The sequence below is a fragment of the Apiospora marii genome (genome assembly GCF_038362585.1).
Source record: "Apiospora marii strain CBS 49790 chromosome Unknown utg000003l_segment0_segment0, whole genome shotgun sequence".
NCBI lineage: Eukaryota > Fungi > Ascomycota > Sordariomycetes > Amphisphaeriales > Apiosporaceae > Apiospora > Apiospora marii.
Window position 1 is genome coordinate 2,308,263 of NW_027117374.1, and position 27,803 is coordinate 2,336,065.

General features: G+C 52.6%; 12 protein-coding genes across 12 annotated transcripts; 8 read left to right on the top strand and 4 right to left on the bottom strand.

The window, feature by feature from the left end:
- Positions 1-94: 94 nt before the first annotated feature.
- On the top strand, positions 95-1,156 carry PG985_004230 (retinol dehydrogenase 13; the record flags this gene model as incomplete). Its single annotated transcript, XM_066823999.1, has 2 exons — positions 95-173; positions 231-1,156. 2 exons carry the CDS (start codon positions 95-97, stop codon positions 1,154-1,156), a joined length of 1,005 nt encoding a protein of 334 aa, XP_066687159.1.
- A 639-nt stretch (positions 1,157-1,795) lies between these two features.
- PG985_004231 (AP-2 complex subunit sigma) lies at positions 1,796-2,365 on the top strand (the record flags this gene model as incomplete). The annotated part of the gene is made up of 3 exons (XM_066824000.1): positions 1,796-1,827; positions 1,895-1,964; positions 2,036-2,365. The coding sequence occupies 3 exons, from the start codon at positions 1,796-1,798 to the stop codon at positions 2,363-2,365; spliced, it is 432 nt and encodes a 143-aa protein (XP_066687160.1).
- A 2,221-nt stretch (positions 2,366-4,586) lies between these two features.
- On the bottom strand, positions 4,587-5,650 carry PG985_004232 (uncharacterized protein; the record flags this gene model as incomplete). Its single annotated transcript, XM_066824001.1, has 2 exons — positions 4,587-4,702; positions 4,729-5,650. Coding segments are annotated over 2 exons (1,038 nt in total), but the record flags the coding sequence as incomplete, so codon positions are not given.
- A 953-nt stretch (positions 5,651-6,603) lies between these two features.
- PG985_004233 (uncharacterized protein) lies at positions 6,604-7,578 on the bottom strand (the record flags this gene model as incomplete). The annotated part of the gene is made up of 2 exons (XM_066824002.1): positions 6,604-7,485; positions 7,555-7,578. 2 exons carry the CDS (start codon positions 7,576-7,578, stop codon positions 6,604-6,606), a joined length of 906 nt encoding a protein of 301 aa, XP_066687162.1.
- A 679-nt stretch (positions 7,579-8,257) lies between these two features.
- On the bottom strand, positions 8,258-9,349 carry PG985_004234 (ubiquitin conjugating; the record flags this gene model as incomplete). The annotated part of the gene is made up of 1 exon (XM_066824003.1): positions 8,258-9,349. The coding sequence occupies one exon, from the start codon at positions 9,347-9,349 to the stop codon at positions 8,258-8,260; it is 1,092 nt and encodes a 363-aa protein (XP_066687163.1).
- Positions 9,350-10,527: 1,178 nt separating this feature from the next.
- PG985_004235 (leucine carboxyl methyltransferase 1) lies at positions 10,528-11,701 on the top strand (the record flags this gene model as incomplete). Its single annotated transcript, XM_066824004.1, has 2 exons — positions 10,528-10,852; positions 10,893-11,701. 2 exons carry the CDS (start codon positions 10,528-10,530, stop codon positions 11,699-11,701), a joined length of 1,134 nt encoding a protein of 377 aa, XP_066687164.1.
- Positions 11,702-12,610: 909 nt separating this feature from the next.
- PG985_004236 (Spt3) lies at positions 12,611-13,564 on the top strand (the record flags this gene model as incomplete). Its single annotated transcript, XM_066824005.1, has 1 exon — positions 12,611-13,564. The coding sequence occupies one exon, from the start codon at positions 12,611-12,613 to the stop codon at positions 13,562-13,564; it is 954 nt and encodes a 317-aa protein (XP_066687165.1).
- A 1,056-nt stretch (positions 13,565-14,620) lies between these two features.
- Positions 14,621-15,261, top strand: PG985_004237 (ubiquitin-conjugating enzyme; the record flags this gene model as incomplete). Its single annotated transcript, XM_066824006.1, has 4 exons — positions 14,621-14,662; positions 14,717-14,787; positions 14,852-15,076; positions 15,138-15,261. The coding sequence occupies 4 exons, from the start codon at positions 14,621-14,623 to the stop codon at positions 15,259-15,261; spliced, it is 462 nt and encodes a 153-aa protein (XP_066687166.1).
- A 1,639-nt stretch (positions 15,262-16,900) lies between these two features.
- Positions 16,901-19,804, top strand: PG985_004238 (kinesin heavy chain; the record flags this gene model as incomplete). Its single annotated transcript, XM_066824007.1, has 3 exons — positions 16,901-17,011; positions 17,084-19,515; positions 19,570-19,804. The coding sequence occupies 3 exons, from the start codon at positions 16,901-16,903 to the stop codon at positions 19,802-19,804; spliced, it is 2,778 nt and encodes a 925-aa protein (XP_066687167.1).
- Positions 19,805-20,770: 966 nt separating this feature from the next.
- Positions 20,771-22,208, top strand: PG985_004239 (Acetyl-CoA acetyltransferase; the record flags this gene model as incomplete). The annotated part of the gene is made up of 3 exons (XM_066824008.1): positions 20,771-20,923; positions 20,990-21,934; positions 22,011-22,208. 3 exons carry the CDS (start codon positions 20,771-20,773, stop codon positions 22,206-22,208), a joined length of 1,296 nt encoding a protein of 431 aa, XP_066687168.1.
- Positions 22,209-22,950: 742 nt separating this feature from the next.
- Positions 22,951-24,684, top strand: PG985_004240 (uncharacterized protein; the record flags this gene model as incomplete). The annotated part of the gene is made up of 3 exons (XM_066824009.1): positions 22,951-23,279; positions 23,361-23,670; positions 23,728-24,684. The coding sequence occupies 3 exons, from the start codon at positions 22,951-22,953 to the stop codon at positions 24,682-24,684; spliced, it is 1,596 nt and encodes a 531-aa protein (XP_066687169.1).
- Positions 24,685-25,291: 607 nt separating this feature from the next.
- PG985_004241 (uncharacterized protein) lies at positions 25,292-27,566 on the bottom strand (the record flags this gene model as incomplete). Its single annotated transcript, XM_066824010.1, has 7 exons — positions 25,292-25,516; positions 25,574-25,811; positions 25,958-25,986; positions 26,042-26,978; positions 27,049-27,181; positions 27,249-27,382; positions 27,460-27,566. Coding segments are annotated over 6 exons (1,341 nt in total). The 3' UTR covers positions 25,292-25,516; positions 25,574-25,810.
- Between the last annotated feature and the right edge of the window lie 237 nt (positions 27,567-27,803).

Genomic DNA, 27,803 nt, shown 5'->3' on the forward strand with positions numbered 1-27,803 from the left:
TGATATACGAAGTGGCATCATTCACAGTCAAAAAAACGAGAGTTCTCTCGAGGCCTGGTTGTCGCATCTTGAATATCATCTATACCAAACCACCATGGCTACTACCTTTGGAGCTACCACCGACGGCATCACTGTGGTCCGCCACTTTGCTGACCAGGTCAAAGGAAGGACTTGTAAGCTCTCAGATCACGGCCGTGTCAGCGTTATACCATACTGACAGATACAACCAGTCCTCTTGACGGGTCCCAGCCAAGGCGGCATCGGCTCGGAGACGGTCATCAGCCTCGCTCATGGATCACCAGCCATGATCATCCTCGTCGGACGGTCCCTGGCCAAAGCTGAAGACGCCATCAACGCAATCAAGGAGACCAACGCGGGCACCGGAGTGAAGTTCATTGAGGCCGACCTGGCCTCGCTGAAGAGCGTCAGGAAGGCGGCCGAGGCCATCCTCAACGACGACGAGATCCCCCGGATCGACGTCGTCATCAACAACGCTGGCGTCATGGCCTGTCCTTACACGCTGACCGAAGACAACATCGAACTCCAGCTCGCCGCGAGCCTGACGGGCCATTTCGTGCTGACCAACAAGATCATGCCCAAGGTCCTAGCCGCCGGCGCAGGCAGCAGAATCGTGCTCGTCAGCAGCACTGCCCACCGGTACCGCCCCTTCAACCTCGAGGACCCCAACTTCGCCGAGGAGGGTACCTACACCGAGTACGACGGCTACGGCTCGGCCAAGTCGGCCGAGATGCTCTATGGCGTGGCACTGAACCGGCGCCTGGCGGCGTCGCGCGGCATCCGCACCTACGCCGTGCACCCGGGTGGCATCGCGACGCACCTGCAGGACCACGTCAAGGCGGCTGGGGACGAGACGCACATGATGGAAGTATTCGACAAGGTCTGTCGGGTCATCCAAGGCATATCCATCGCCGAATACTTTGCGAAAAACCCCTACAAGACGCTGCAGCAGGGCTGTTCCACAACGCTCGTTGCGGCTCTAGACCCCGACCTGGCGAACCGAGAGGGTTACTACCTGGAAGATTGCGCCTTGACTACAGACCCGGCTTTGGCTAAGCCCTGGGCGACGGATCCTGAGCTTGCGGAAGAGTGCTGGAAGAAGACAGAGGAGTTGGTTGGCGAAACATACAAGTTCTAAACCGGTCGGCCAGTAAAGAACTATAGGGCTACACCAATAGACAGATCTCTTCTCCCAATGCATGTAACATTGTATGAAAGCATATGTCATCAAGCAAGCCGCTCTCGACCTTGACGACCTCATGTCCGGATTGGGTTATATATTGGCGTACCTGAAGCAGAAAGGCCACAAGATGGCGGCATACAAGACAGACATGCATGTACATGTTACTCTTGTTTGTTGCAGTTGATATCGTAAAATAGGAATTGATGCATTACGGTTAGGGACGAGTCAAATTTTGTTTACACTCTCTTTAACACATTGGTTTCTTCCTATTCGGAACCTCGGGTGACTTCAAGAAGTTTGGAAGTCAGGATTGTAATGTGTGAGTCGCTGAGAGGTAGCTGCTGTAAGGGGATCAGTCCCAGTGTAATCCTTGAAGTGCTTACAGGTAATTAGTGCCTATTAGGTAAGGGTATTCCCCCCACTATGGAATTGCGCGACGGGAGCCCGGGGTCTTGGATCTCTCCTTTCTGGAGAGTACCGCCCTCCTCCAACTTTTCGGCCCTGAACACCAATCATCCCGCCCCGGCAACAACAATAATTGCAATCCTCCGGCAAAGGGGGAGAAAGAGGTCACGGCCAGGGGCTACCGCAAAAATGCTCTCCTTCATATTAGTCCAGAACCGACAGTAAGACGAGCCCTCCCCAATTGCTCACACCCATTGGCGCAAATAACTAACAAGAGTGCGAGCGCAGAGGCAAGACGCGCCTAGCGAAATGGTACTCTCCGTACAGCGACGACGAGAAAGTCAAGCTTAAGGGCGAAGTGCGTAGCGACCAGCCTCTACTCATCCTCCCTCATCGCCGTCACTAACAAAAGGCCCTACCGACAACCAGGTCCACCGCCTCGTCGCCCCGCGCGACCAAAAGTACCAGAGCAACTTCGTCGAGTTCCGGAACCACAAGATCGTCTACCGGCGGTACGCCGGCCTGTTCTTCTGCGCCTGCGTCGACACCAACGACAACGAGCTGGCCTTCCTCGAGGCCATCCACTTCTTCGTCGAGGTCCTCGACGCCTTCTTCGGCAACGTCTGCGAGCTCGACCTGGTCTTCAACTTCTACAAGGTCTACGCTATCCTCGACGAAGTCTTCCTTGCTGGTGAGATCGAGGAAACGAGCAAGCAGGTTGTCCTAACGCGCCTCGAACATCTGGACAAACTGGAATAGGAGGGAAACCCAAAGAGAAAAAGAAAGGAAATAATAAATGTTTGGTAGCAAGCAGTAAGGGTGGCAAGTAAGCAAACGCACGCCTGGCCGGGTTGTAGCCCATAAAGGGTGCAATGGTGTTCCATCGGTCTGCTTTATATGCTGATACGGCTGTATCAGGAGTGCAAATCCATTGGCATGGCGTCTGGCGTAAGTGGCATTAAAGAGAGTTTCGGTCTGGGAGTCCGAGGATTAGGATACGATCTGAGCATTTTGAATGCATAAACAGCTCTGGCAAAGTGGTCGCTCGCATCACCGAGGCCCGAGTTTCCAATACACGGTAGTCTTTCTGATTGCCCATGTTAAGATCACCCAGACTGCAATCCCACTCATGCCTTTCTTAAACCGGTTGGGGAGCACATTATGTCAGTCCTTAGCTGTGGTATCAGTCTCCTGTCTGTGGGTTACATACCAGTACTATTATTGTCGCCCCGCCATTGGTATAAGTCATTTGACAGTAAGAGCTCCTAATGCTCGGCCCTTAGAAATGGCCATTGGTTTTCCCTTGGGGGCCATATCAATGGCCCCTTGACCATGTTGCATACGGACTTTCAATAGGATCGATCTATCAATATAGGGGGCACCAGGGTACGTTTGGTCACCATAGTCAACAGATGTACCTGAATATGCACGTACAAACTAGTACAACCAAAGGCGAGTTCTTTTCTCAAATCATACATTATCACTGGACATGGCAGACACCATATCTTGACACAGGAAACTTGGGTGCGCAAACAACATATAGCGGCGGAGCTCTTTGACATTCTCCTACACAGCATGCAGCATCCCCCAAGTACGGGAATAGAATAGCAATTGTCTCGGTACCAAACTTCAGAGCAAATACATCGTTGTCATCGTGAGAATAGGAAGCGACACAAATCATGCCAAATTCCCTGTTGTCCTGGCAAAATGCCAAGGTGGTAACAACCCCTGGCTTGTTTCGACTTTTCACTCCAAGCAATTGATGAGCCGCTCTCAAGTACTAGTCGGCCATGATTGTTGCCCACTGCGACCACCCCAAAGAAAGTTTGCGAATATCATTGTTGCTCATCGTCGTCCACCATCGAGGGCAAGTCCAGGAAAAACCTGAAACTGTACCACTGAGAGTGGTGGATTACCACCCCTTCACTTGAATTGGCTCTCCAGTATCAGCTCCGAAAAGTGTCAGTAGATTGGAGAACATAGGAGTATACTGGTTTGCAGTGTTTTTTACCTTTGGTGTCTGAAGTCGCGTCATTCAAGTCTTTCAAGCCTTCCAGGCTCTCCAAGCACATCATATCAACCGCTGTTGTTCTTCTGGGACGGGCATTCACGATCAGAGCTACCAGTCCAGGAAATAGACGGATGGCTGATTCGCTGTAGGGTGGATTCGTGAGGACTCGGTACTGGTTGCCATCTGGATCGACGATCAGAGTCGCCTCTCCAGTCTCAGTGGCATCATCAATATTTCCCGACATAGAGTCCATCTGCGCGCTCAGAGTGTGCAGGAAGTCGAGTGCTTCAGCAGCAGCTGGCTTATTGGGTTCCCGATCAAGGTTAGAGGTCTCAGGGCCGGCTACAGGTTCGTCCTCCTGAGATAAAGAATATGGCACGTTGCTGTTATGTGTGTCATCTACCCCAAAGGGAGTTGCCTGAGTGTTCTGTACAAACAGGTCCTCATCATCATAGGAGAGTCTGCCCTCTGTTTCTGTCTTGTACAGTGTAACGGAGTGGTTTCCGTCAGGCTTGGGTGACCTCGAGCGACGATCTTTCTTGCTAGGTCGATACGTGTCTCTATTCCTGTTTCTATTCTTCCTGCTTTTCCCTGACTCTCTCACAGGAGTGACCTGAAAGGAGGGCGGTTCGCGGAAAGGTGAAGATCTGACAGGAGGTGCCGGAGTGTCGGGTCTACTACCTCTTGTGCCATGCGTGTGAGAAGTGTCGCTAGAGAAGGAAGGTGACCTTTCTCTATAGCTGGGGCGGTATCTATCTGTGCTTTCATCACGAGCTCGAGAGGAGCTTGCTGGGCGGTAGTTGTCAGAATACTGGCGAAATGGAAAGCTGAGCTGAACAGGCGACCGTTCTCTACGATCATTCCGACTTTCAAAGTCCTTTGCCAAGCGTCTGGCAGCATATTCCTTTCGCCTGAAGGTGAGTGACGAACGGCGGTTGTTGTTAGGGCAGAGAGTTCCAAGATGAACCCCTACCTTTCCGCAAAAGTCACATCGATAGTCAGGGGCGGGTGGTGTATCGTAATAAGGGTCCATGTTGGTCGGACATTCCTGGACCATGTGACCTTGCCAAGAGTCAATAACACATCTGGCAGGATTTTGTCGGGGACTTACCAGACTTGTTACATCGTTTGCATAGATACGGCTGCGCTTTTTTGCTCTTCACATCTGCCTTGTAATTTACTGCTTGTTTATGTTTAGTTCTCGTGGGCTTCTTGCTTGAGCTGCCGTTGCTTTCCAGCTGGAGATGCTGTGGGCTGAGTATGATAGGTATTGTTCGGTTACGCAGACGCATGCACCTCTGCTCTGGAGATTCCGAATCGGCAGATGACGGTCTGTCCCTTGAAACCAGTTTAGGTTCCTTGGAGAATTTCAGCTTACCTCCTTCATCTACCAAAGGCAGATCCTCCGTAGATTGCAAGTCCTGACCGGGACCGTGGAATGATTTGGCACGTTTGTTGTTAGCAACAGGTGTATCATTGGCACCTGTCCTTTTCCTGCCACCCACCCTGGTCGGATATTCGGTGCTGGATGGTGGAGAAACCTCCAACGCTGCAGATTGATCATTGGTATCGATCAGATGAGATCTGGAGCTGTGAATGTGGCTGTCAGGTTGGGGCGATGCATGTTGCTTGCTCTCGAGGACTTGACGGATCTCATCATCAACCATCAAGTACCTGCGGCGGCTCGAGGGATCTTCTTGGTCAACAATATCCTTCCAGTCTTTGAAGGAAGAATAGATGGTGCTGTCCTCAAACCCGCGGTTTCTTAGAGACTGGATCCAAGCGGAGACGAGAGTATTCTCTCGCGCAAAGATGTCCTTCACAACTTGCTGGTGAAGCCATTCCATGTACTGGTTGACCAGCTGCTGCTCATGGCCATTGATCCGAATATGACGGTCAATGTTATCTTCGAGCTGAACGAGGGAGATTTGATCAAGGCTCATGGAAGCGAGTGCTTCGGAACTCTCATGGGGACCCATGGCTTTCTTGTAGACCAACTTGGTCAGCAATTCATAAATCAAGCTTGTGGGACCCTGGAGGCAAACATTGATTGATTTGAATAACAGGGACCATGAATAAATGTACGCATGTTTGGGGGCTTGGGTCCAAGTACTTACCTTTTACAGGGCAATGTCTTAGTGGGGAGTAGGTGATCAAAAGATGGGCTTGCGGGAGGTTGCTCTTTCCTTCCTATGCAGCATATGACCAGTGCGTGACTAATTCCACATCACCAGGCTGTTTGATGCAAGTTAACGCAGAAACATGATTCCAGAAGACGTTGGGCTGCGCTGAGGCGGTGGTAAGGAATCTGGGCTGATTTCTAGGTGTTATTTTGAGGGGAGGGCGGAGGACGAGCTACCTACCTACATACGTGATCTTCTTGCCTGGCCAATTGCAGCCAGATCAAATTTTTGATTTCCAGGAGAGGTGCTTGCAGGGGAAACCGGCATGGTCCGTTTGGCCGTAACAGTGCTCTCGCCCATCGTCCCTGCTTCAGGTCTTTCTGGGATCGCCCGCCCAGGTTGCTTACACTCAATTATGTTAGGAGGAAGGTACCTACTTAATGTATAATGCTGCCGAGCCGAAAAAACTGACCTGCTGGTATCTAACAATCTACTGAGTAGGTGAAAGGAGTCCATTGCTTAACAAATGCATCTTGAATGATATTTAGTTTAGCAGACCCATGAGCAGAACATCCCATATCGAGAAACCGGATGTAAGATATCGCCGTTTGTAAGACTACCTAGATGTCCCCAAAAGACCTCGCTGCACCTTCCCGCCCTGCAGCATGCGTACACAAGTGTGCCCAGAACCAAATGGGGGCCCTGATTGGTAAGAAATATATGTTGAATTGAAGCCCACGAAACGCAGAGGAGTCCAACCTAGTTTAACAGAGAATATGACTATCAACACAGAACTCCAGGGAACGCCGCCCATAACATTGAAGAATACAAGATGAAGCTATTAAACAGTATGTTCGCTGTCCCTAGCGCTTCAGAGCCGCGAAGCGTGCTGCAAGATCATCCACACTGGGTACATCGTCTCCCAGGTTTCCCTTTCTTTCGGTGTTCTTGCTAGCTATACCGGCATCGAGCATCTTCTTGCTGGGCTTCAGTTCCGCCGAGTTGAGTGTAATCTTGGGCCGAGGATTCTCGGTCGACGGACTTGGCGGGTTAACATGCAGGGGGCTTTGCGGACCCAAGGTGCGCGGTGGTGTGGCTCGGCTTAGGTCTTCCCTCTCCTGTGCTGCCTTGCTGTCGGCCGGTATTTCGGGTTCGATAATCTTCTGTGCCTGGCCGCCGCTGGGGTTGTCGTCCACATCATCGTCCACAAACGCCGGGGGGTCGCCCAGGTTCGCAGGGCGCTTCGGCCAATCCACGCCATATGCCCTGGCTATCTCTTCCAAATACCCTGTGACCAGCTCTTCTCTAGGCGGCGTTACGCTGAGCTTCTTCACCACCTTCTCTGAGACCTTTTCGTCCGAGTTCTCTGTTGCGGTCATGACAAATTCCTTGCCAAACTTCTCCCCAAACAGTAGTCGGACTGCCTGGAGCTCTTTGATCTCCGTCTTCGGTGCCGCGTAGATGATGCTCTTCACAGCCTCCTCCAAGCCCGGGTCGCACTGCGGCGCCTCCAACAGTCCCGCACGCGCGATCAGGAGCTCGCAGTACAGCTCGAGGATCTCATGGAGTTCTGTGATGATATCGGTGCGGATAATGTTCTCGACGCGGATTCTGGCCGAATCAACCTTGCCCGCCTCCAATAGCTGGGCCATTGTTCGCCGCGCGGCTTTCGAGAGAGCCTCGTCTCGTTTCTGCACCATGCGCAATCTTGCGATCGCAAGTTTTAGTTGGACTTTGATCCTCGTCTATTCACGGGGAGTTAGCTAATCACGCGCAACTTGGTCTGCCGCAGGGTAAGAGGACGTTTCGCATACCAGCAGTGTCGCCGAGGGTGCCATGATGAATCGGGTTACGGGGTGATTCCCGGGGCTTCCTATGATCAGGTCTTATGGTCCAGTCAAATTGGGAAGAGGTAGTAGCTGCAGAGTTGACAGCGGTTTGGTTGGAGATCGCTTGCCCCGCGGCTGTTGTTTGGGTATGATCGTCGGGTCCTATGGATCCACCTGAGCTATGCTGGTGTGGGGTAATTGGTGAGCCTCAAGTGTATTGGTGTCAAGGCCGGTCCAGCTTAGTCTCCCCGTACCTGAGCTTCCTCTACGTCACCCTCCACCGTCTTTGATTGAGTTCGAGGAGGCTGAAGCCGAAACAAGCAACACCCTTCTCATTATGCAATCTGCATATCCAAGCCGATGGCTCGTGAAGTGTAATTCTATACAAGCGGGCTTCGCAACAATGCGTATATAATGTAAAGACTGCCAGGGCTGGGTGAAAACAGTTTAAAGTCATAGATTGTACGATGTAGTGATAAATGGTAAATTCAAACTACAGACACGAAGTGTCCTAATTTTAGCCAACCCGAGTTGCTTTCCTTAAGCCAGTTGCGATATCTTCTACGATGCTTGAAAACACTCTCCTTCCATTCTGATAATTTAGCTGCGACTACCTGTCTTCCGAATCGTCACCCATCTGAAGTATAGTTGGGAGAGCAATTCTGGTCAACACCGGGGTGTCCATCGCTTAATCCCGGATTGGTTGGCTCGCTTTGATCATAAAGACGGCCTGCGGGACGACAATAAGCGAGAATGCAAGATTGAGCGCGAGGCTGACGCCGAAGATCTTGAGGTACAGCTTGACAAGTCGAACCCAAGAAGCACGGGAGAAAGTATTCCACGCATCCTTCATGCTGACAAAGCCACGGCCGCCAACAATGGCGGGCTCGAGGGTTCCCTGAAACGAGCGGTCAAACGGAACGATCGTCTCGTCGTGCTCCGGCAGCAGAGATGCTTGGACTCGAGTGAGCATCACATGTGCTGGGATCGTCAAGAAGATAGTGAGAATCAACATGACGATCATGACGACAAGGCCTTTCCAGATGTCACTGCTCTGAGGCTGGGGGACTTCTCCGGGCCTCTTGGGGTTCCAGACACTCATGCCCATGACACGAGCAAGGAATTTCGGGAAGCCCTGCTGAATTTCGAGAGTGACAAAGTATACGGCGGTTGGCAAGGCGCAGGCGCGGAAAGTCTGCTTGAAGTCGGGCAGACGCTGCCAGAAATGCTTGTCTGAGGGGGCCGAGATGACGATGTGCAACCAGGCAGCATACAGCTGGACGAGGGCAACGGCTGAGATCAGAGCAGCAATAGACTTGAAGTGGCTCAAGATTGGCAGCACGCTGACAATGCCATAGACAAACATAGTGCTGACTGTAAGGGCAACCCAGCAGGCGAAACCACGGAAGTTGGAGCGCCAACCACCAATACCGATCAGCGTGCGGTGGATGTTGCGGAAGCTGGCGGTGATCTGAATGGTCTGCGGGGATGCACGAGCAGCCTCGTCGGCCACGGGAGCCGAATCGTCAATCACGGACTGGTCATCCTCGTTAAGCGATACAGGGTCGTACGCAGGTGGAGCCGGGTCTTCGATCATGGCGAGCACCGGATACAGGTTGTTCATGGTGTATCCGACATAGACGAAGAGGGGGATGAAGATAAGGAAATCGATAAACATCAACGGCCAGGACCAGCCAGGCAGTTGATGAACGGGCCTGTCGCCATCTTGATAGGCGACGGCAGCCCGCTTGTATACGGCGGCGGCGACGTCTTTATACATGGTAACCAAATCTGCAACGATATTTGGAGTAGACAGACCTTTTGTAATTATGAAAATAGAAGAAAAGGCCAATTGAACCCAATGAAAGGCAACTTGGACTTGATGGAATAAAAGGCCAGAAAAGATGAGACAAGCAACGGAAGAGGCGGCCGACTGGTTTTATGAGGAACCAAAAGAATGAGTAATTGAGTCGATCCCCCCTGCTCCCCTGCCTGAAAGACCAGTGGATGTTTCTTAGGCAGCACCTGCTGTTATGCTGCGCCACCCGACGACGCATTGCAAGCGCCCGTGGGCTAACTCTGGGCTAACCAGCTTGCCTGGCCTTTCGCCAAGTCCTACGCTACGCGACGCTATGGCTACATCACCATCGTACAGGGCGGCCACAGACTGCCAATCTTCCCCACTAGATTAATGATTCCTTTCAGTCGGGTCTGATGGACGCCTAGATTAGGCATTTGGTCTGTTCAATGTTCTATGACTTGCATGTAGGAAGCTTGGCTAACAACAGGTGCATCCTTACCTACAGAATGGTGTTGCTTGATCTTGAAGTAGTACATGCATCAAACGTATCTTAACAGGGAATACCATTCATCGAAGTTATACAATGTAGGTATGCGTAAGACTCTGAGCAACGGGCACTCCCACGTAATACATACCCAGGTGTTGTGAATACGGTGTCATGTACACCTTTTGCGTGCCGTGCCGTAACCCGGAGCCGTCTTCAACTGCCACGCCACTTCATTCTGCCTCTTCCGTCAGCAGTGGTCCCAGACAAGCATGCCCATTTATTGAATATCATCGTTTTTAAAATCTTTGGGGTGGCTCAGGAAGATAAGTATGTAGTTCTGCCCAAGTGTGTCAACAGATGGACATCTTGCAGCGCTGACACAAATAGGCGAGCATTATTGAGTGACGGTGTCTCAGGCCTAGGTACAGGGACCCCAGGTCTGAAAATAGCACACGCCACCTGCAGCTTAGGTACAACCTGGTCCTTTTCCAACGACCCCACCGGTATCCGTTTACCGATCAACCTACTCCGTACTTTGATACCTACCTATTCATAGCGGGGGTTTGCGTCACTTCGGGAATGCATATTCACTTCCTCTACAGCGCCAAGCTACATCTTTCTTCGTTTCAGTCGCAGCCATATTCCGTCCATGTCATTCGATCACCGTAAGATGGCAGCACCTTCGATACCTAATCTCCTCTCTCTTCGGGGCTCGAGAGGAGGCGGGCGGGGTCGGGGAAGTCGTCGTGGGGGCCCCTTTGGGGGTGGTGCCGCATCAGGACCAAGCCACGACACCACCATCCAGGGCACCGACACTGACGCTTCCGTCTCCCGTCTCAGTGCCGTAGATATGGGCTATCTGGAAGATCCATATGCACAGTACTTTGTACAGAACCAAATGGGCCCTCCGACAAGGAGATTGCCCATAATCAATCGAGGTGAGATGAAGGCGACTGGTGAAGCAGCAGTGGTCTCTCGAATGTTTGCCGCGGCGAGTGCTAAGGCTGAAGGCAGGGACTTACACACGAACCAAAGGGTTGGATCGGCTCATCGATGCTTTCTTGTCTTCTGATGTTGGTTCCGAAGCGAGTAGAAAGCAGATTGTGTCACTCGGGGCGGGAACCGATACTCGTTGTTTCCGATTGCTCTCCCGTAGCAATGTGGCAGGGCTCATCTACCACGAAGTAGATTTTCCTACAATATCTGCCAAAAAGCGACAGACTGTGCAGGGTACACCAGCTTTGCGGAACATCATTACCCCTGATCCTCATCAAGCTGAGGGCGACACGTTCTCAACTTCGTCTTGGAGCTGTACCCAGCTGCCAAACAATTGCCAGTACTGGTGTCATGGGGTAGACCTGCGTGACCTCGCGAAAGCCACGTCCCCGATTTTGCCAGGTCTGCAGCCAGGCGTGCCCACGTTACTAGTATCTGAGTGCTGCCTGTGCTATCTCCAGACGAGCCAGGGCAAGGACGTTATTAAACACTTCACCGAGCAGATGCCAGATCTCTCCATCATAATCTATGAACCTGTCAAACCCAATGATCCGTTTGGCAAGCAGATGGTGGCTAATTTGGCAGCTCGAAAGATTCACATGCCGACATTGGAGGTATACTGCGAGCCTACAGACCAGGAGACACGACTCAAGGAGGCCGGATTTCAAGTTTCCAAAGCCAGGACCGTTGAGTCTATCTGGAAGAATTGGATCTCATCGGATGAGAAAGAAAGGGTGGATGAGCTCGAAGGCCTTGACGAGGTTGAAGAGTGGAATTTGCTTGCTGACCATTACCTCGTGGCATGGGGTTGGAGAGGCAAGGGCTTTGAAGCCTGGAAGGACATATGATAATGAAAGAACGACCAGCTATTTGCAGACTGTGACGGGCTAGACCTAGAGTAGACAATTTGATTGCAATCCCTCGGTGTACACTCCCCTCATGCTTTACTATAATAATTCTATTTTCAAAGGCGAAATGGGCGTGGTTGGAGGTTATGGTAGGATAACGGTGGCATGTGTGTTGAACAAAGTATTCTTGAGTGACTTAACTGTCCCAAGTCAAAATTTATGGTTCAATTTATACTATAATAGGTTCACAAATACTTGATATATATACACAGCTGTATAGAGTCTATAATACTTGTATTAATGATATTCATTCCGAGTTTGTTTAGTACAGAAATCCATATTGACTCCGGTCTATCGTGTGCTGGCTGGGCATAGAGAACCAATAATGCTATCAGCCACAATGTCTTACAGCTCGATCATCAGCCTTAACCAGCCACATCTGCATAAAGTGGATACATCTGCCTTGCCGAACGAGCGCGTCCAAAGCTTAAACGGACTCTTTGGGAACCTTGCTCTCTTTGTAAACCGACAATTATTGAAGCCAGCAATCGATTTTTAAATGGTTCACTTGGAAGACTTATGAACTCTATAATAACTGACTCAACTCTATTCTGACCAGAATCTGGCTGCCTCAATAGTGGACCCATACGTTCCCTCCCCTACATGTATTTATTTCTCGGGCCATTGCTTTTCTTGACAGATTCCTGTCATCTTTCTTGTTACCATTATTGCCATCTTCTCTAAGCCGAATTTCGTTTCCTGCCAACTTGACGTCCACTGAGAACTGAGATTCCTCAAAGCTGCTCAGTTCAGACTGTCATCACCCATACATTTTATCAACTCCCTTTTCAAACAACTGTGCCACATAGTCGAATCCCACGTCCGTGACGTCGGCTCAACAAGCTCAACATGGCGGATTCAAAGCAGCACAAATACCGCCAGGAGATCCAGCAGATGATGTATGTCTCTGGAGAGGCTGGTGAACCTTCAATCGAGACTACTGCTATGATTGAAGAGATTGTGCGTCAGCAAGTCATCGAAATGCTGCGCAGCTGTACAGAGTTGGCGGCACGCCGCGGCGCCCGGGCTATCACCATCAACGATCTTATCTTCCAGATCCGTGATGACGCTCCCAAAGTCTCACGGCTACGTACATTTCTCAGTTGGAAGGATGTGCGGAAGAACGCTCGTGATTCAGACGAGAAGGGTGGTGACGTGGAGATGGGCGTGGCCGACGACCCCGCTGGTGCCGTCGTCGCTGGTCCCGTTGAAGAAGCCACCAAGAAAAACAAGAAGGCCAAGGTGAAGTTGCCTTGGGAGCCTTCTAGCTTCTACAGCCAGGAGGTCCCTGAGCGGGACGACGAAGAAGACGAGGAGGACGAGGAAATGAACATCATCACCCTCCAGCGTCTCCGCAAGGCCGATGAGCGTACGAAAGCAATGACCAGGGAGGAGTACGTCACCTGGTCTGAGTACCGTCAAGCATCATTCACCTACCGCAAGGGCAAACGTTTCAGAGAATGGGCCGGATTCGGCATCGTGACGGACAGCAAACCCTCAGATGATATCGTCGATATTCTGGGTTTCTTGACCTTCGAGATGGTCCAGACCCTCACTGAAGAAGCACTCAAAATCAAGGACCAAGAAGACAATTGGAAGGAACGCAGTGGCGGGGAGAGCACTGGCAGCAAGAAACGCAAACTGGCTCAAGGCTTATTCGACCCGCCAAGTGAAGGCAGGGCGCCAGTCGAGTCGAGGCATATCCAGGAAGCCTTCCGTCGGCTGCAGACTAGGCCCAAGAGGTCGCGAGCAATGCTCAACGGTACACGTCTTCAGCAAAGAACCAATCTCAAATTGTTCTAAGGAACATTACTCCAACACCGCCGCCACGGCTCATGCCGGCTGAATGTACAACTATCTGTTATGTTACCAACAAAAGCTCCGCTCGGGAGGATATCTCGGCGAGCTCGCCACGAACAAGAACCAACCAAGTGGCGTCGGAGGTGCTGGACTCCTGCCCATTGGATACTGAGAGATAAGCTGAGGCCTGGTTAGCCTCGTGTAAGAGTTGAAGTCGATAGGCTACTATTGCCATGGTTGGGAGATGCAACTTCTATTTTGTTTGGCATACATTGATGCAGGCGCCTTGGGACTTGAGGAACTGTAATTGTTTGGCGTTATTGGGAAGGATGGCGTGATATACCCATTTCTATCAGTTACTCATGTTTAATTAGGGCAGATTTTGAATACATCTTGTCCCTGGCAAAACACCGAATTTCTTCTCTGTGACTTGCTATGCAAGATGTAATTGCTGTAACCGTGACAATGTTGCACCGACTCTACACCTTCAGGGCTGCCTGCCTACCTGCTCTGGTGGGTTATATGTACATGTACATACATGCGTTGTATTAGGGGCCTAGAGTTGCTCACCTATTTCCCAATCAGGCACCGATAGACACCAAACCTTTGTCGAGCATGGCGGGCGCATGATTGAATACAAAACATTGCCTTGTATTTTCCAGTTCTTTGAATGGGCTACGTTTCTGCGAATTCCATCAATTGCCATCATTCCTGTGCGAAGGCAAACGAATTCCCACGTACGCCCGCCACCTGTTAGTGCGATTTCCTGCTCCCCCTCATTGAACATTAGCATTGAAGATACCACCTTGGGTGATTGCATCACGTGGGGCATTGGGCTTATCGGTGTCGCGGGTCGGCTGTTCAATGCGTGACTACTACTGACCAAGTTCCCAAACTACTTTTATTCTAGGAGATCCGAATCAACTCTCAACAAGACTCAGAAACGATCGCCATTCCTTTCCGTACCGTATTCTTCTCGGGTTACTGGAACTGTACCTTCCTCGTCTCTCCTCTCTGTGGCAGCACCTCATTCACCATCCCCGACAATAACTCGCCACCATGTCTACAGCCGCTCGTCGCCGTTTGATGCGAGACTTCAAGGTAACTTGGCTCCTTACGATGTTGGCTACCAAACACGGCTCTCGCTGACGATAGATCCAGCGCATGCAAACCGACCCTCCCGCCGGCGTGTCTGCATCCCCCGTTCCCGATAATGTCATGACCTGGTATGCTACTACCCACGGATATTCGAGCACTGGACCACACATAGAACTGACTTCGCGTTATCAGGAATGCCGTAATAATAGGACCCGCGGACACTCCTTTTGAAGATGGAACCTTTCGACTCGTCATGCACTTCGAGGAGCAATATCCAAACAAGCCGCCCGCCGTCAAGTTCATCAGCCAGATGTTCCACCCTAACGTCTACGCCACGGGCGAACTGTGTCTCGATATCCTGCAGAACCGATGGAGCCCCACGTACGACGTCGCAGCAGTGTTGACCAGCATTCAGAGGTAAGGCTTACGGGCAAGCATGTCAGTGTTCACAAGAGCCAGCATCTGACAGAACAAATAGTCTTCTAAACGACCCGAACACGGGCTCCCCTGCCAACGTCGAGGCGTCGAATCTCTACAAAGATAATCGCAAGGAATACACGAAGAGAGTTCGGGAAACCGTCGAGAAGAGCTGGGAAGATTGAGGGCTACATCTCAAAAGACCGAACGGTTCACGTTCGCCACATGTTTGGCTCATGGGTTACGGAGCACTACGGCCGACATCGGTAAGCCGGTACAACTGGCAAACTCGCCGTTCATTAAGTCCCGGATGTTACCTCAACGGAGGCCACTCAGAGGACGACCGCCCTGCAGTTATTGCGAGGCTTTGCTTTAGGCGTTACGGCAGGCGTATATTAGGAATAGGCGTGCGATACCGGTTAAATGATGCTTTCTTGTCACGGTCTCTTCATGGCTAGTTTTCTGCATCTTTTGCAAGGTCTCAATGTAGTCCTCAGTGGTCTGGCACATGGCATAGCTCCCGGAGTTCTTTTTCAATGAACATGGTCATAAAAAGGGCGTACCTGATTCGGCAAGTAGATTTCCTGGTACGGAACGACTTGAACATGCGTGAATCATTGAAACAAGAGCCCAGGTAGGTAAACATAGGACTGTAAATTGAGAGCAGGTTAGTTTCCACCGTGTATGCAAGTAGGCGTGTCTGCATACATACATGCATGTAAGTATGTATGTATTTACGTAGGTATACTCCGTACATGAGTAGGGGTAGGTGAGTGTTGTCCCTTCAATCGATGTTAGTTGATGGAGACCTGTCCCCTGTTTGTTGACTTTAGTGTTCCAATTAGCGGTGCTCGCGCCAGCAAGTCAGTCATCCATGCCGCGATGGACTCGATGAGATTGTATAAGGTAGGTAGGTTTGACGTACGTAGTTCCTGTTGCATTAATGGGGCAAATGAGCATCATACATGCCGAGTCAACAATGTTATTGAGTGTTGTTTACATTGGCACAGCTGGTGCACACATTGATTGATTGATGCGCAATTACATGTAAACATGCAAAGCCTAAAGTGCCTAATGACCTTTGTACCAAGACCCCACTAGATTGCTGCTAATCACTCGACACGCATCGCTAATCGACAGTTTGTACAGCAAAGCCGCCCGCTGTAAATGCAGCAAAACCCAACGCATCCCCTCCCCTCTACCGCCAACATTCGCATTGTGCCCCCCCTGAACCCCTCACCTGTAGCGCGATAGCGTGATAATCCATGAGTAAAGTAAAAAGTAGGGGACCCATGCCTTCTGCCATGCCCAGCCAATCCAGGCACAACAGGCACAGACTGACCGACAGGCACCGCCTAAGTAGAGACACATCCAGCGCCCAGACACTTTGTCCAGGTGTGACTGATCCCGTGTGAACCCTGTTTTCTTTTACTCTGCACCGCAACATCCCATTTCGTTCCCTCTACGACCCGACGTTCCTTTCTCCAAACCGGCACGGGATACGCGACGTAACGGCTGCACCTCCTTTATCCACCACAACCTCTGTGCTGGGAGACACAAAAAAAACATATTGTCATATTTTTATGACCTATCCGCCGATCTCGTCGGCCGAGATAGGTCTTGTTGATTTCGGTTTCTGTTCTCTTGCCGAGCAAGCTGCAGCGAGCCGCATCCTGCATCGATCTTATCTACCATTCCTGACATGATTTGGAGGGCAACGAGCGCCCCTGATTATCGTCGACCGCTGCACCGCTGATTGCTGATTCCAATATCGGCTGCGTACAACAACCAACCCAAAGATATCCTCTTTCCGCGCCGCCCATCATGTCGGCTATCAAGGTCGTCGCCCGGTTTCGACCTCAGAATAAGGTCGAGCTGGCCTCGGGTGGCCAGCCTATAGTTACTTTCGAGGGCGATGATACCTGTAATCTGAACGTAGGTACCCGACAGCAACCCAAGGCGGAGGCGGGGGGCGATGCGCATCCATTCTAACTACGATGTATATAGTCTGCCGAGGCAACTGGTGGCTTCACATTCGACCGTGTCTTTGATATGAAATCTCACCAATCTACTATTTTCGACTATTCCATCAAACCAACGGTAGACGATATTCTTAACGGCTACAATGGAACTGTCTTCGCCTACGGACAGACGGGTGCCGGAAAGTCCTACACCATGATGGGAACGAACATAGAGGACGAAGAAGGCAAGGGTGTTACGCCGCGTATCGTGGAGCAGATCTTCTCCAGCATCATGGCGAGTCCTGGCACCATCGAGTACACCGTCCGAGTCAGCTATATGGAAATCTACATGGAACGCATTCGAGATTTGCTACAACCTCAGAACGATAACCTGCCGGTACACGAAGAAAAGAACAGGGGCGTATATGTCAAGGGTCTTCTCGAGATCTACGTCTCGAGTGTACAGGAAGTTTTCGAGGTTATGAGGAGGGGAGGAAACGCTCGTGCAGTCGCCGCGACTAACATGAACCAAGAGTCGTCGCGATCCCACTCCATATTCGTCATCACGATCACCCAGAAGAACATCGAGACCGGCTCGGCCAAGAGCGGCCAGCTGTTCTTGGTCGATTTGGCTGGTAGTGAAAAGGTCGGCAAGACAGGCGCGAGTGGACAGACGTTGGAGGAGGCCAAGAAGATCAACAAGAGTTTGAGTGCTCTTGGTATGGTCATCAATGCCCTGACCGACGGAAAATCCTCCCACGTTCCTTACCGAGACTCCAAGTTGACACGTATCTTGCAAGAATCCCTGGGAGGAAACAGCAGGACAACCTTGATTATCAACTGTTCGCCAAGTAGTTACAACGATGCCGAAACGCTGAGCACCCTACGGTTCGGTATGAGGGCCAAGTCGATCAAGAACAAGGCCAAGGTCAACGCCGAACTTAGCCCGGCAGAGCTGAAAGCCATGCTCAAGAAGGCGCAAATGAGTATCTCCACATTCGAGAATTATATATCGAACCTGGAGGGCGAGGTGCAGCTTTGGCGTGCCGGCGACAGCGTCCCCAAAGACAAATGGACGCCAGCTTTCTCTGCCGAAGGGGTGATGGTTACCAAGGCCGACGCCGCGAAGGCCGCCAGGCCATCGACGCCGTCGCGGTTGGTGGCTGATAGTCGAGCGGAGACCCCAGCCCCGGCAGAACGGTCTGGCACTCCTAGTATCCCTCTGGATAAGGACGAGAGAGAGGAGTTCCTTCGAAGAGAGAACGAGCTTCAAGACCAGCTATCGGAGAAGGAATCTCAAGTTGTCAATGCAGAGAAGACCCTTGCCGAATCCAAGGAGGAACTCACCTTCCTGAAGGAGCACGACAGCAAGATGGGCAAGGAAAACGAGAAGCTCACGACAGAAGTCAACGAGGCCAAGATGCAGCTCGAGCGCTTGACTTTCGAGAGCAAGGAGGCGCAAATCACCATGGACGCTCTGAAAGAGGCTAACGGGGAGCTCACCACGGAACTGGATGAAGTCAAACAACAGCTTCTGGATGTCAAGATGAGCGCCAAGGAGACAACCGCCGTCATTGATGAAAAGGAGAAGAAGAAGGCAGAGAAGATGGCTAAGATGATGGCCGGCTTTGATCTCGGAGGCGATGTCTTCAGCGACAACGAAAAGTCTATCGCGGACGCCATCAAGCAGCTCGAGACATTGTACGAGCTCAGCTCAACGGGTGACCCGATACCGCCCGATGACTTGCAGGACATCAAGGCTAAACTTGTTGAGACGCAAGGAATTGTCCGACAAGCCGAACTTTCTCTCTACAGTGGTATGTCCAGTGACTCCGAGGCACGCCGGAGGATGGAGCTGGAGACCAAGCTGCAGACTTTGCAACAAGAATACGAGGACCTCCTTTCACGAAACTTGAGCGAGGCAGATGCGGAGGAGGTTAAGGAGCGCTTCAAGGACGCTTATGCCACCAAGCAGACTACCCAGCTGGAGCTGGTAGACGAGCTCAAGGCAGACATCGCGCAGAAGGCTGCGGAGAACTCCCGCATGAAGACGCTTATCGAAGACCTTCAGGGCCGCGTCAAGGCTGGCACAGTGCCTAGCCCTGGCCTGGCCAATGGCAAGACTGTTCAGCAGCAAATCGCCGAGTTCGACGTGATGAAGAAGAGTCTGATGCGCGACCTGCAGAACCGCTGCGAACGCGTTGTGGAGCTGGAAATCAGCCTCGACGAGACTCGCGAGCAGTACAACAACGTCCTGCGGTCGTCCAACAACCGCGCGCAACAGAAGAAGATGGCCTTCCTGGAGCGCAACCTCGAGCAACTTACCCAGGTGCAACGTCAGCTTGTGGAGCAGAACGGCGCACTCAAGAAGGAGGTTGCGATCGCTGAGCGCAAGCTTATTGCAAGGAACGAGCGTATCCAGAGCTTGGAGAGCTTACTGCAGGACAGCCAGGAGAAGCTGACGGCGGCGAACCACAGGTACTTGCGATTTCCCAACTCTCCATTTCCACAGAATACTAACGATGATTGCAGATTCGAGTCGCAGCTCACAGCTGTCAAGGAGCGCCTCGAAGCCGCCAAGGCAGGCTCAACCCGCGGCCTCGGTTCGCCCACCGGCAACGGTGGTTTCAGCTTCGGCAGCCGCATTGCGAAGCCTCTGCGCGGCGGGGGCGACTCGAGTGTCCCTGCTCCGGTCCCCACCATTGCCAACCTTCAGAACGAGGGCGGTGGTGGAAAGCGAAGCAGCTGGTTCTTCCAGAAGTCCTAGGAGCAATGACTTAGAGATTGGCTCCCATCATTGAGGCAGGGCTCGTACCGATCAGCGACAAGATTTCCCCGCCCAAGCTTGATCGTGGTACGAGACTGCTTCCCGTTTCACTTGTTACCCTGAATGTGAACTGGGCGAGGTCGAGCAGGGGTTAGACCAGAACGTTGGGCCGGACATTATACCCTATATACCCTGTTTGGTGTCCTCCTTGTCGGGTGAACATCAGGCTTGGGCCGACGTGGAAGATCAGCGGAGGTAGACAGATTACGATGATAAACGACGGGAGGCCAGAATGTTGGATTTCTGCATAAGACTAGGCGCGATAGGAGTCGTCAGAGGATCACTCTCACCCTTCATTGTGGTGTTTTCTTGATGATATGAGACCGTGTGGCTTTTTTTCACGGGTAGGATGACGAATGCGACATGCGATATGCCTGTGTCTTTTTTCCTTATTTCTGAATAGCCCTGCTCCCAATGGTTCCAGCTATATAGGCGGTATACTGCACATGCCAGTGGTGCCGCCGCGCTTTTGTCATGAAGTCGGGTAGCAACTAGACTCACATCACCAAATACACTAGTAAGACAACATACCAAAAATAGGGGGTCACACCTACTGTACATGCCAGTTGGTATGGATTGATTAACACGTAAGGTAACATTAAACCGTCTCACATGAAAATCTACCGAGGGACGGGATGCAGGTAGGTGGGTTAGCGTGGTACTTGAGGAGCTACCCCGGCATATTCCAGTCGGATACGCGGGGCCGACTCAAGCCGGGGAACGTGAATGTGAAGCTGATCCGTGTCCACGACTTAAATACTCCTTTGCTTGTTGTTGTGCATTCTCCTCCTCTCGTCCCAATTCCGATTTGCTGTCTTTTTTCATTTTTGTAACGATACTCTTTTCTGCCCTCAACACTTTCCCATCTGTCTACCCCTCTGCGTGACACTATCGTGCGTCATCAACATGGTATTGCTCGCCAGACCCGCCACTCGGAATTGCCTCCGCTCAGCCGCTCGGTATCCCTCGGCAATAAGACACTTCACAGCGCAAGCAACTCTACAACAAGAGATCCGTGATGCTTATATCCTCAGCGCTTCAAGGACACCCACCGCAAAGGTCCGTGTTCATACTGGGTCTCCGCGTCTATGCGTCCCTTTCTCTCAAGGCTGACAAATGACGTAGTTCAATGGTTCTTTTCTGACGGTGCCGGCGCCGAAATTGGGTGCCGTGGCCATCAAGTCCGCCCTCGAGAAGTCCAAAGTTCCGGTCGAGAAAATCACCGATGTTTACATGGGCAATGTGCTCCAGGGAAACATAGGGCAGGCGCCCGCCCGTCAAGCTTCCATCTTCGCCGGCCTGCCCTCGAGTGTGGAGGCTATCACCATCAACAAGGTGTGTGCATCCGGTCTGAAGGCCGTCGTCTTCGCGGCGCAAAACATCCAATTGGGTCTTGCCGAAGCCCAGATCGCCGGTGGCATGGAGAACATGTCGCAGGTGCCCTACTACGTCCCTCGCTCGAGCAGCCTGCCCGCCTTTGGCCATGTCAAAATGGAGGACGGCTTGATCAAGGACGGCTTGACCGACGTGTACGATCAGTTCCACATGGGCATCTGTGCCGAGACCACGGCCAAGAAACACGAAATCACCCGTGAGATGCAGGATTCGTACGCGATCCAGTCCTACGAGCGCGCGCAGGCCGCGTGGAAGGACAAGGCATTCGCCGACGAGATTGCGCCGGTGACGGTCAAGGGCCGCAAGGGCGACACCATCATTGACACCGACGAGGGCTACCTCGATGTGAAGTTGGACAAGGTGCCCACACTGAAGCCGGCATTCATTCGTGACGGTACGGGCACAGTCACGGCGGCCAACTCATCCACCCTCAACGACGGCGCCAGTGCTCTAGTCTTGGGCAACAAGGCCATTGCACAAGAATATGGCGCCGGGTCCAGGGTGCTGGCACGGATATGCGGTTCGGCGGATGCAGCCATGGAGCCCGTCGACTTCCCGATTGCGCCTGCCAAGGCCGTGCCCATCGCCCTCGAGAGAGCAGGCATCACCAAGGACCAGGTCGCAGTCTGGGAGTTTAACGAGGCCTTTGCGGCCGTCATCAAGGCCAACGAAAAGGTAAGCAAATGCCAACATGAGTAGACGGATAAAGGCTACGAGTTGTGATAGGTCGCTAATGGTTCTACGTCAACAGATACTTGGTCTTGAGAACGCCCGAGTCAACCCCCTGGGAGGTGCCATCTCATTGGGCCACGCGCTTGGGAGCTCCGGTTCGCGCATTCTCACGACGCTGCTTCACCAGCTCAAGCCTGGCGAGTACGGCGTTGCTGCTATTTGCAACGGAGGCGGCGCAGCTACTGCTGTCGTAGTGCAGCGTATTGAGTCTGTTTAAATCCAATGTATAATATGGTAAATAACCTACATGCTGGTAGATACCCGTTCAAATATAACGTGGAGGTCTGTCTATAGCTGTCGAGTGAGGGCCCTGCTTTACACGGAGCAATGAGGGCTGCATGTTTATGCCTGACAATCAGATAGTGAATTGCATTTGTGACTGAGGCATCTTGGGCAATGCTGAGGGTGAACAATCACATGCTGCAATAGCTGGAAACGTGCAGTCGCCAGTACTTGTGATTGTCGTCCTATTCTTCTCGCCCTATGAATGCAATGAATGCAGGTGTCGTAGAGGTTCAAGCTACCGTAGGTACCGTTTCAGGCCCCACCCCTGTAGAAACCCACCTACCGACCGTCGATCCACCTCTGATTGGTTATCTCCACTACCTTACCTCTCTGTACGCTGCAGTTCTTCGAGCTACAGCTTCGAGATCCAACCTACCTTACCTACCCACCCACGCTGTCGCTCATACAAGCTCCTACACACTTATACGACCTATACCGATACGATTCCAGCGATTTCAGAAACTTCAGCCTCAAGTAAACTCTGGCCCTTTATCTGACTACGACTTAAGAACCAGACCCCCAGAAACAGCCCGCGAAGCAAGCGCGAATCCATCCAGTCACCAACTTCGTTGTGTTCACTCATGCGCCGACGCTAGGGACGCCGGAGAGCGACATCAACGGGAACTCGAAGGGTCAGGGAGAGGGAAAGGGGCAGCCAGCGCCCAGACGTCACCATGTCTTTGACCGTGGAGTTCTTGAGCGAGATCCGCAAATTCCTCAAGAACCGGAATGGCAACGGCCTGCGCGGGTGGCTGCTGGTCGAGCCGCCGCTGCCGGACCAGTACCACAAGCTCGCCGACGAGCTCAAGAAGGGCTACCGCAACACCTCCTCGCTGACCAAGCTGGTTGACAAATGCCTCCCCGAAGAGGACAACGTGTCGGACGAGGAAGGGACGGCGTGGCCGGGTTTCGTCTCCTTCATGAAGGACTACTTCGAGTACTGGCGGGACGTGGATTTCGACGACCTCCTGGGCGCCCACCAGCTGCTCACTTCCCTGACAAAGTAAGGCGACTCGACTGCCTCGGTCTATCGCAAAGAGGCCGATTGTTGCACACGAGTGCTAATGTTCCCCGTGTCTCATAGTTCCTGCACGACCGCGCTCAACAACCCGACCTACGGTACGATTATGCTGCAGACGAGCATATCATTATGCGCTTCCCTCTCCAAACTGTCGATGACGCTTAATAAGCGCCCCGACCTGACACGGAAGTTGCAGACGGTGGATACCGGCGATGAGGAGCAGAAGTCCATCGTCGAGACCACAGCGGAAATTATACAAAAGGTCTTCACTGCGTGTCTGACTGATAGGTCAAGTCAGCGCCATGAGCAACCCAAGGGGAAGAAGACGGGAGTGTATATATTTGCCAATGTAACTCTCAAGTTGCTGTTTGCTGTGAGTATATCGGAAACATTTGCCTATCTTTGCAACATGGCTAATTGTTCTTGGTAGGCTCGGAAAACCCACTTGGCAAAGCAGCTCTTCACAAACATCACGGCCAAAGCGCCACCGCTGTCGTTTTACCCGGCAGCGCAGCGGGTGACGTTTCTCTACTATCTAGGCCGCTTCCACTTTATCAACAACCATTTCAGCCGGGCAGCGCAATGCCTACAAGAGGCCTATCTCGAGACGCCTCAACGGTTCGAGAGCCACAGGTGGTTGGTCCTCACCTACCTCATACCTTGCAATCTGCTGCTCGGCCGGATACCATCGCCACAGCTCCTTCAGCGGCCAGAAGCACAGTCGTTAGCGCCCATATTCATGCCGTTTGTCGAGGCAATGCGGACAGGGAACCACCTGCGATTCCAAGCAGCTCTAGATGCCAATGAGAAATGGCTTTTCAGCCGTGGCATCTTCCTAACCCTTCTGTTCCGTCTGCGCCCCATGGTCTGGCGAGCCCTTTCCCGGCGTACCTTTCTCCTAACATACATTGCGCCTACGGAAGCGGATTCTCGCAAGGCCGCCACGTTGGAGTTGTCACATCTTCTCACGACCGCAACGTTCGTACAAAAGCGTCTCGAGGGCTACTTGCCGGCGCATCCAGGCCGCAAACCACGCCAACCACACATCAACTCAATGTTTCTCAAGGCCGTACGGAACAGCGCCGCCGGCTCGGACGAGCATAGCACCCTTGCGCCGCCGCCAGGGGGCCCGAAGATTTTGCGTCCCAACGAAGGACTCGTGTGGGGTAACATGCCCGTTACCGAGGACCACATCGAAAACATTGTAGCGTCACTTGTCGCACAGGGGCTGCTTCACGGCTTCATAGCACATTCCCAGGGCCGCTTTGCCATTATTGGTGCGAAGCAAAAGGGTGCCGTGGCAGCCGGTTGGCCCACGCCAGCTGAGCTTCTGGCCGTGGGTCTGAAGGAGGGAGAGGATGTCCCTGGATGGGTTAAGCGGGTATGAGGAGGCCGGCGTCCACAGGGGCAGGAGGTGCTGGGTTGCTATGTGACGCAGCTATCCCGAATTTGCATTGATGTCTCCCTTAAGGGGTCTACTGTTTAGTCGCATGAGCGATGGGATTGATTGAATTGGTGGTTATGATCTTGATACCCTATATTATCAACATGATATTGACACAAACCCCGTTCCCCGAATGCGAGTACGTGTGCTAGATGTTACTAATCACGGAGCGCTTTTTGTAATGGAAATATCAACGGAACAAGGCCGGCGAGGCTTTTGCTTTCGGCAGTCCCTACACCAGATATCAACCAGATATATCAAGCTTCACCATTAACCATAGCTGCGGTTCGCCTCGTAGGACGAAGGAATCAAACTCTACAAATATGAGCGTATGATAGATGTCACACATATATATTTCACTTCGTATTTCTTCAACCCTCTATCAGCAACAGCAAATGAACCCCTCCAGGACTTGACAGTTACGAGATTACCTGTACATCCGCAACCCCTTCATTTCCTACACGCCGGGTGACGGCAGTGTTTAATTCCAGAACCTATACAACATGGCGAATCCAAGACCAATCTGATACTGCCATCGCACTGCCCCTACTTACTTGAGCCAAATCCAAACCCATCTACCGAACGCCTTTAGGTTCTCCGTGATGAAGAGGTTGTCGGTATCAACCAGCGCCAAGTCGCCGCGCCGGGGGTTCGACGTGGCAATCTCGGGCTTAGGAATCTGCAGCTCGTTGGTCGCCCGTCGCTGCCATTTGAGCGGATTGATGCCCCAGAACTTGATCTGATAGAGGGCGACAATGGCGCCCAGAACGACAATCTATTCGGTCCCCACGTTGAGTCAGCGCACTCTGGATGGGAGAATGGTCGCACTCACGGCGATATAACAGGCGACGAAATCGCTGGCGTGCATCGGCGGGACAAAGGTGCGCCAGCCGTTGAAGAGGACTAGCACGGTGCAGCCGAACAGGGCATAGTAGGCGCGGAAATACTGCCCGTGGGATTTGTAGGGGTATTGCGGGTTGTCGCGGTCGTAGAGCTGCCGCACCTCGGGAATGTTCTCGATGTTTTCGTCCCGTCCCTCGGAAGCGGCCTTGATGCTGTTGATTGTCCATCTGGGTCAGTTACCAAGCAAACACACGCACACTCTTCTTCTACTTGTTCATTAGCATTTTCTCCTTGCTTACCTCCGGAAGAACGACAAAAAACTCGCGGCCATGATCCCGTAAGTGATCATCATTGTCGTTACGCAGCATCGCACCATTCGCCCGAGAATCTAAAGAAGAAAACCTGTCAGCCGATGCGAAACTCCAGGTATTAATGTTTCTCGGTCGACCTCACTCACCACTTGCGACTCCTCGTTGGCAGCTAAGAACCCCAGCATCCCAAACATGGCACTGACGACTACTGCCGTATGGGGCACACCGTAGCTGGTCCGCTCCAGCCGTCTGCGCAAACCGTTTACCACGGGATAGTCGGGCCACACGTCCGGGATGCTGGCCAGGGCGTGGAGGGTCCGCGAGGCGTTGTAGAGACCGTTGGCGCCTGCAGTGGTGGCCGAGAAGATGATGAAGTCGTTAATAAATAAAGGCCAGCCGCGGAGGCGGTTCAGGACGGCGGCGATAACGAAGGCGCAGTTCTGGCCGTAGCCGAAGGAGATGACCTGGGTGTCCTCGATGAGCGGGTATGTGTAGGGCACGTTGGTGCCGACGGCGAAGGTGGCCAGCGCGTAGAGCAGGATGATGCGCAGCGAGATCTTGCGCGTGCCGATCTTGACCGTCTCCTCGGTCCGCAGGTCCCGGTTCTCCGCCGCCGTGATGGCGATGGTCTCGAACCCGATCAGCCCGAACAGACACGAGTTGAGCGAGTCCCAGACCGCCCCGAGCCGCGCGCCGCCGCCCGTGGCCACGGTCCCGTTGGGCAGCGTCAGGTTGGACACGGCGAAGGCGTAGGGGCTGTTGTACGTCCACATGGGTCCGCCGCGCTCGACGGGCTGCCGGATCTGGAGGGCGACGTTGAAGACGATCATGAGGATGACGAAGGCCATCTTGACGAGCCCGAAGACGTACTCGAGGCGGCCCAGCTGCCGGACCGGCAGCATGTTGATCAGGAGCATGATGATCAGGAAGCAGAAGACGTAGACCGCGGGCGAGACGTTAGGGTAGAACTCGAGCGTCGCGTCGGGGTAGCCGGCCTCAGCGAGGCGCTCGGGCGGATAACGGAATTGGAATATGTGCGTGACGGCCACCAGCTCGGCCGAGACGAGGATGATCCAGGAGAACCTGTTTTTCTTGGTTAGAGACAGTAGGGGGCATTTTAGGTACAGGGGTATGTTTGTTGGGCTCGGCTTACCAGGCCATCCACCCAGCGGCATAGCCAAGTGACTCGTCCAGGAACCGCCTTGGGAATTCAATGATAGGCCCCTTTACTGGAAACAACGCAGCCATCTCGCCAAGGCAAGCGGCGGCGGACCAGAGCACGGTGCCTGCCAAGGAGAGGAGACATCAGTATCGCTGCTTGGCCAGAATTACATTTACACTGATGCAACTTACCCGCGAGTACATAACATATAGTGGCAAGACCCGGGCCAACAAGGTAGATGACGCGACCCGTCTGGAGGAAAAGTCCTATGCCGATGCACTGCGAAAAGGACATCATGTTGACATGGCGTTCGGATAGCATAGGTCTGGGACACGAAGCATTAGCAGTCACCTGCCTGCATTCGCTGGATCCCCAACCCAGCAGAAGGAAGGGTGAACTGACCTGAGCTGGTTTGATGGGACCTTCGACGTACCCAAGGCCTCCCTCACCTCCATAGCAGAGGAGGTCGGCCTCGGGGTGTCCGTCTTTTCCATGTCGGCTTGGACCATTTTGTTTGACTATACCAGCAGAATATGGACCGGCGACTTTGATGGAGACGGGGATACAAGAGACAGCTTCTTCACCCTCTGACAACGAATTAAATGGAAAAATGGGACTGCTGGGGAGAAGTACGGAGCTCCCTTTGGATTATAACGAGGCTGGCAGTATCTCCAGATCCGCCCCATCCCCTGAACACCTGTGTATAAACGGGCCCAGGCTGATTTGGGAGCAGTCTTGGACAAGAT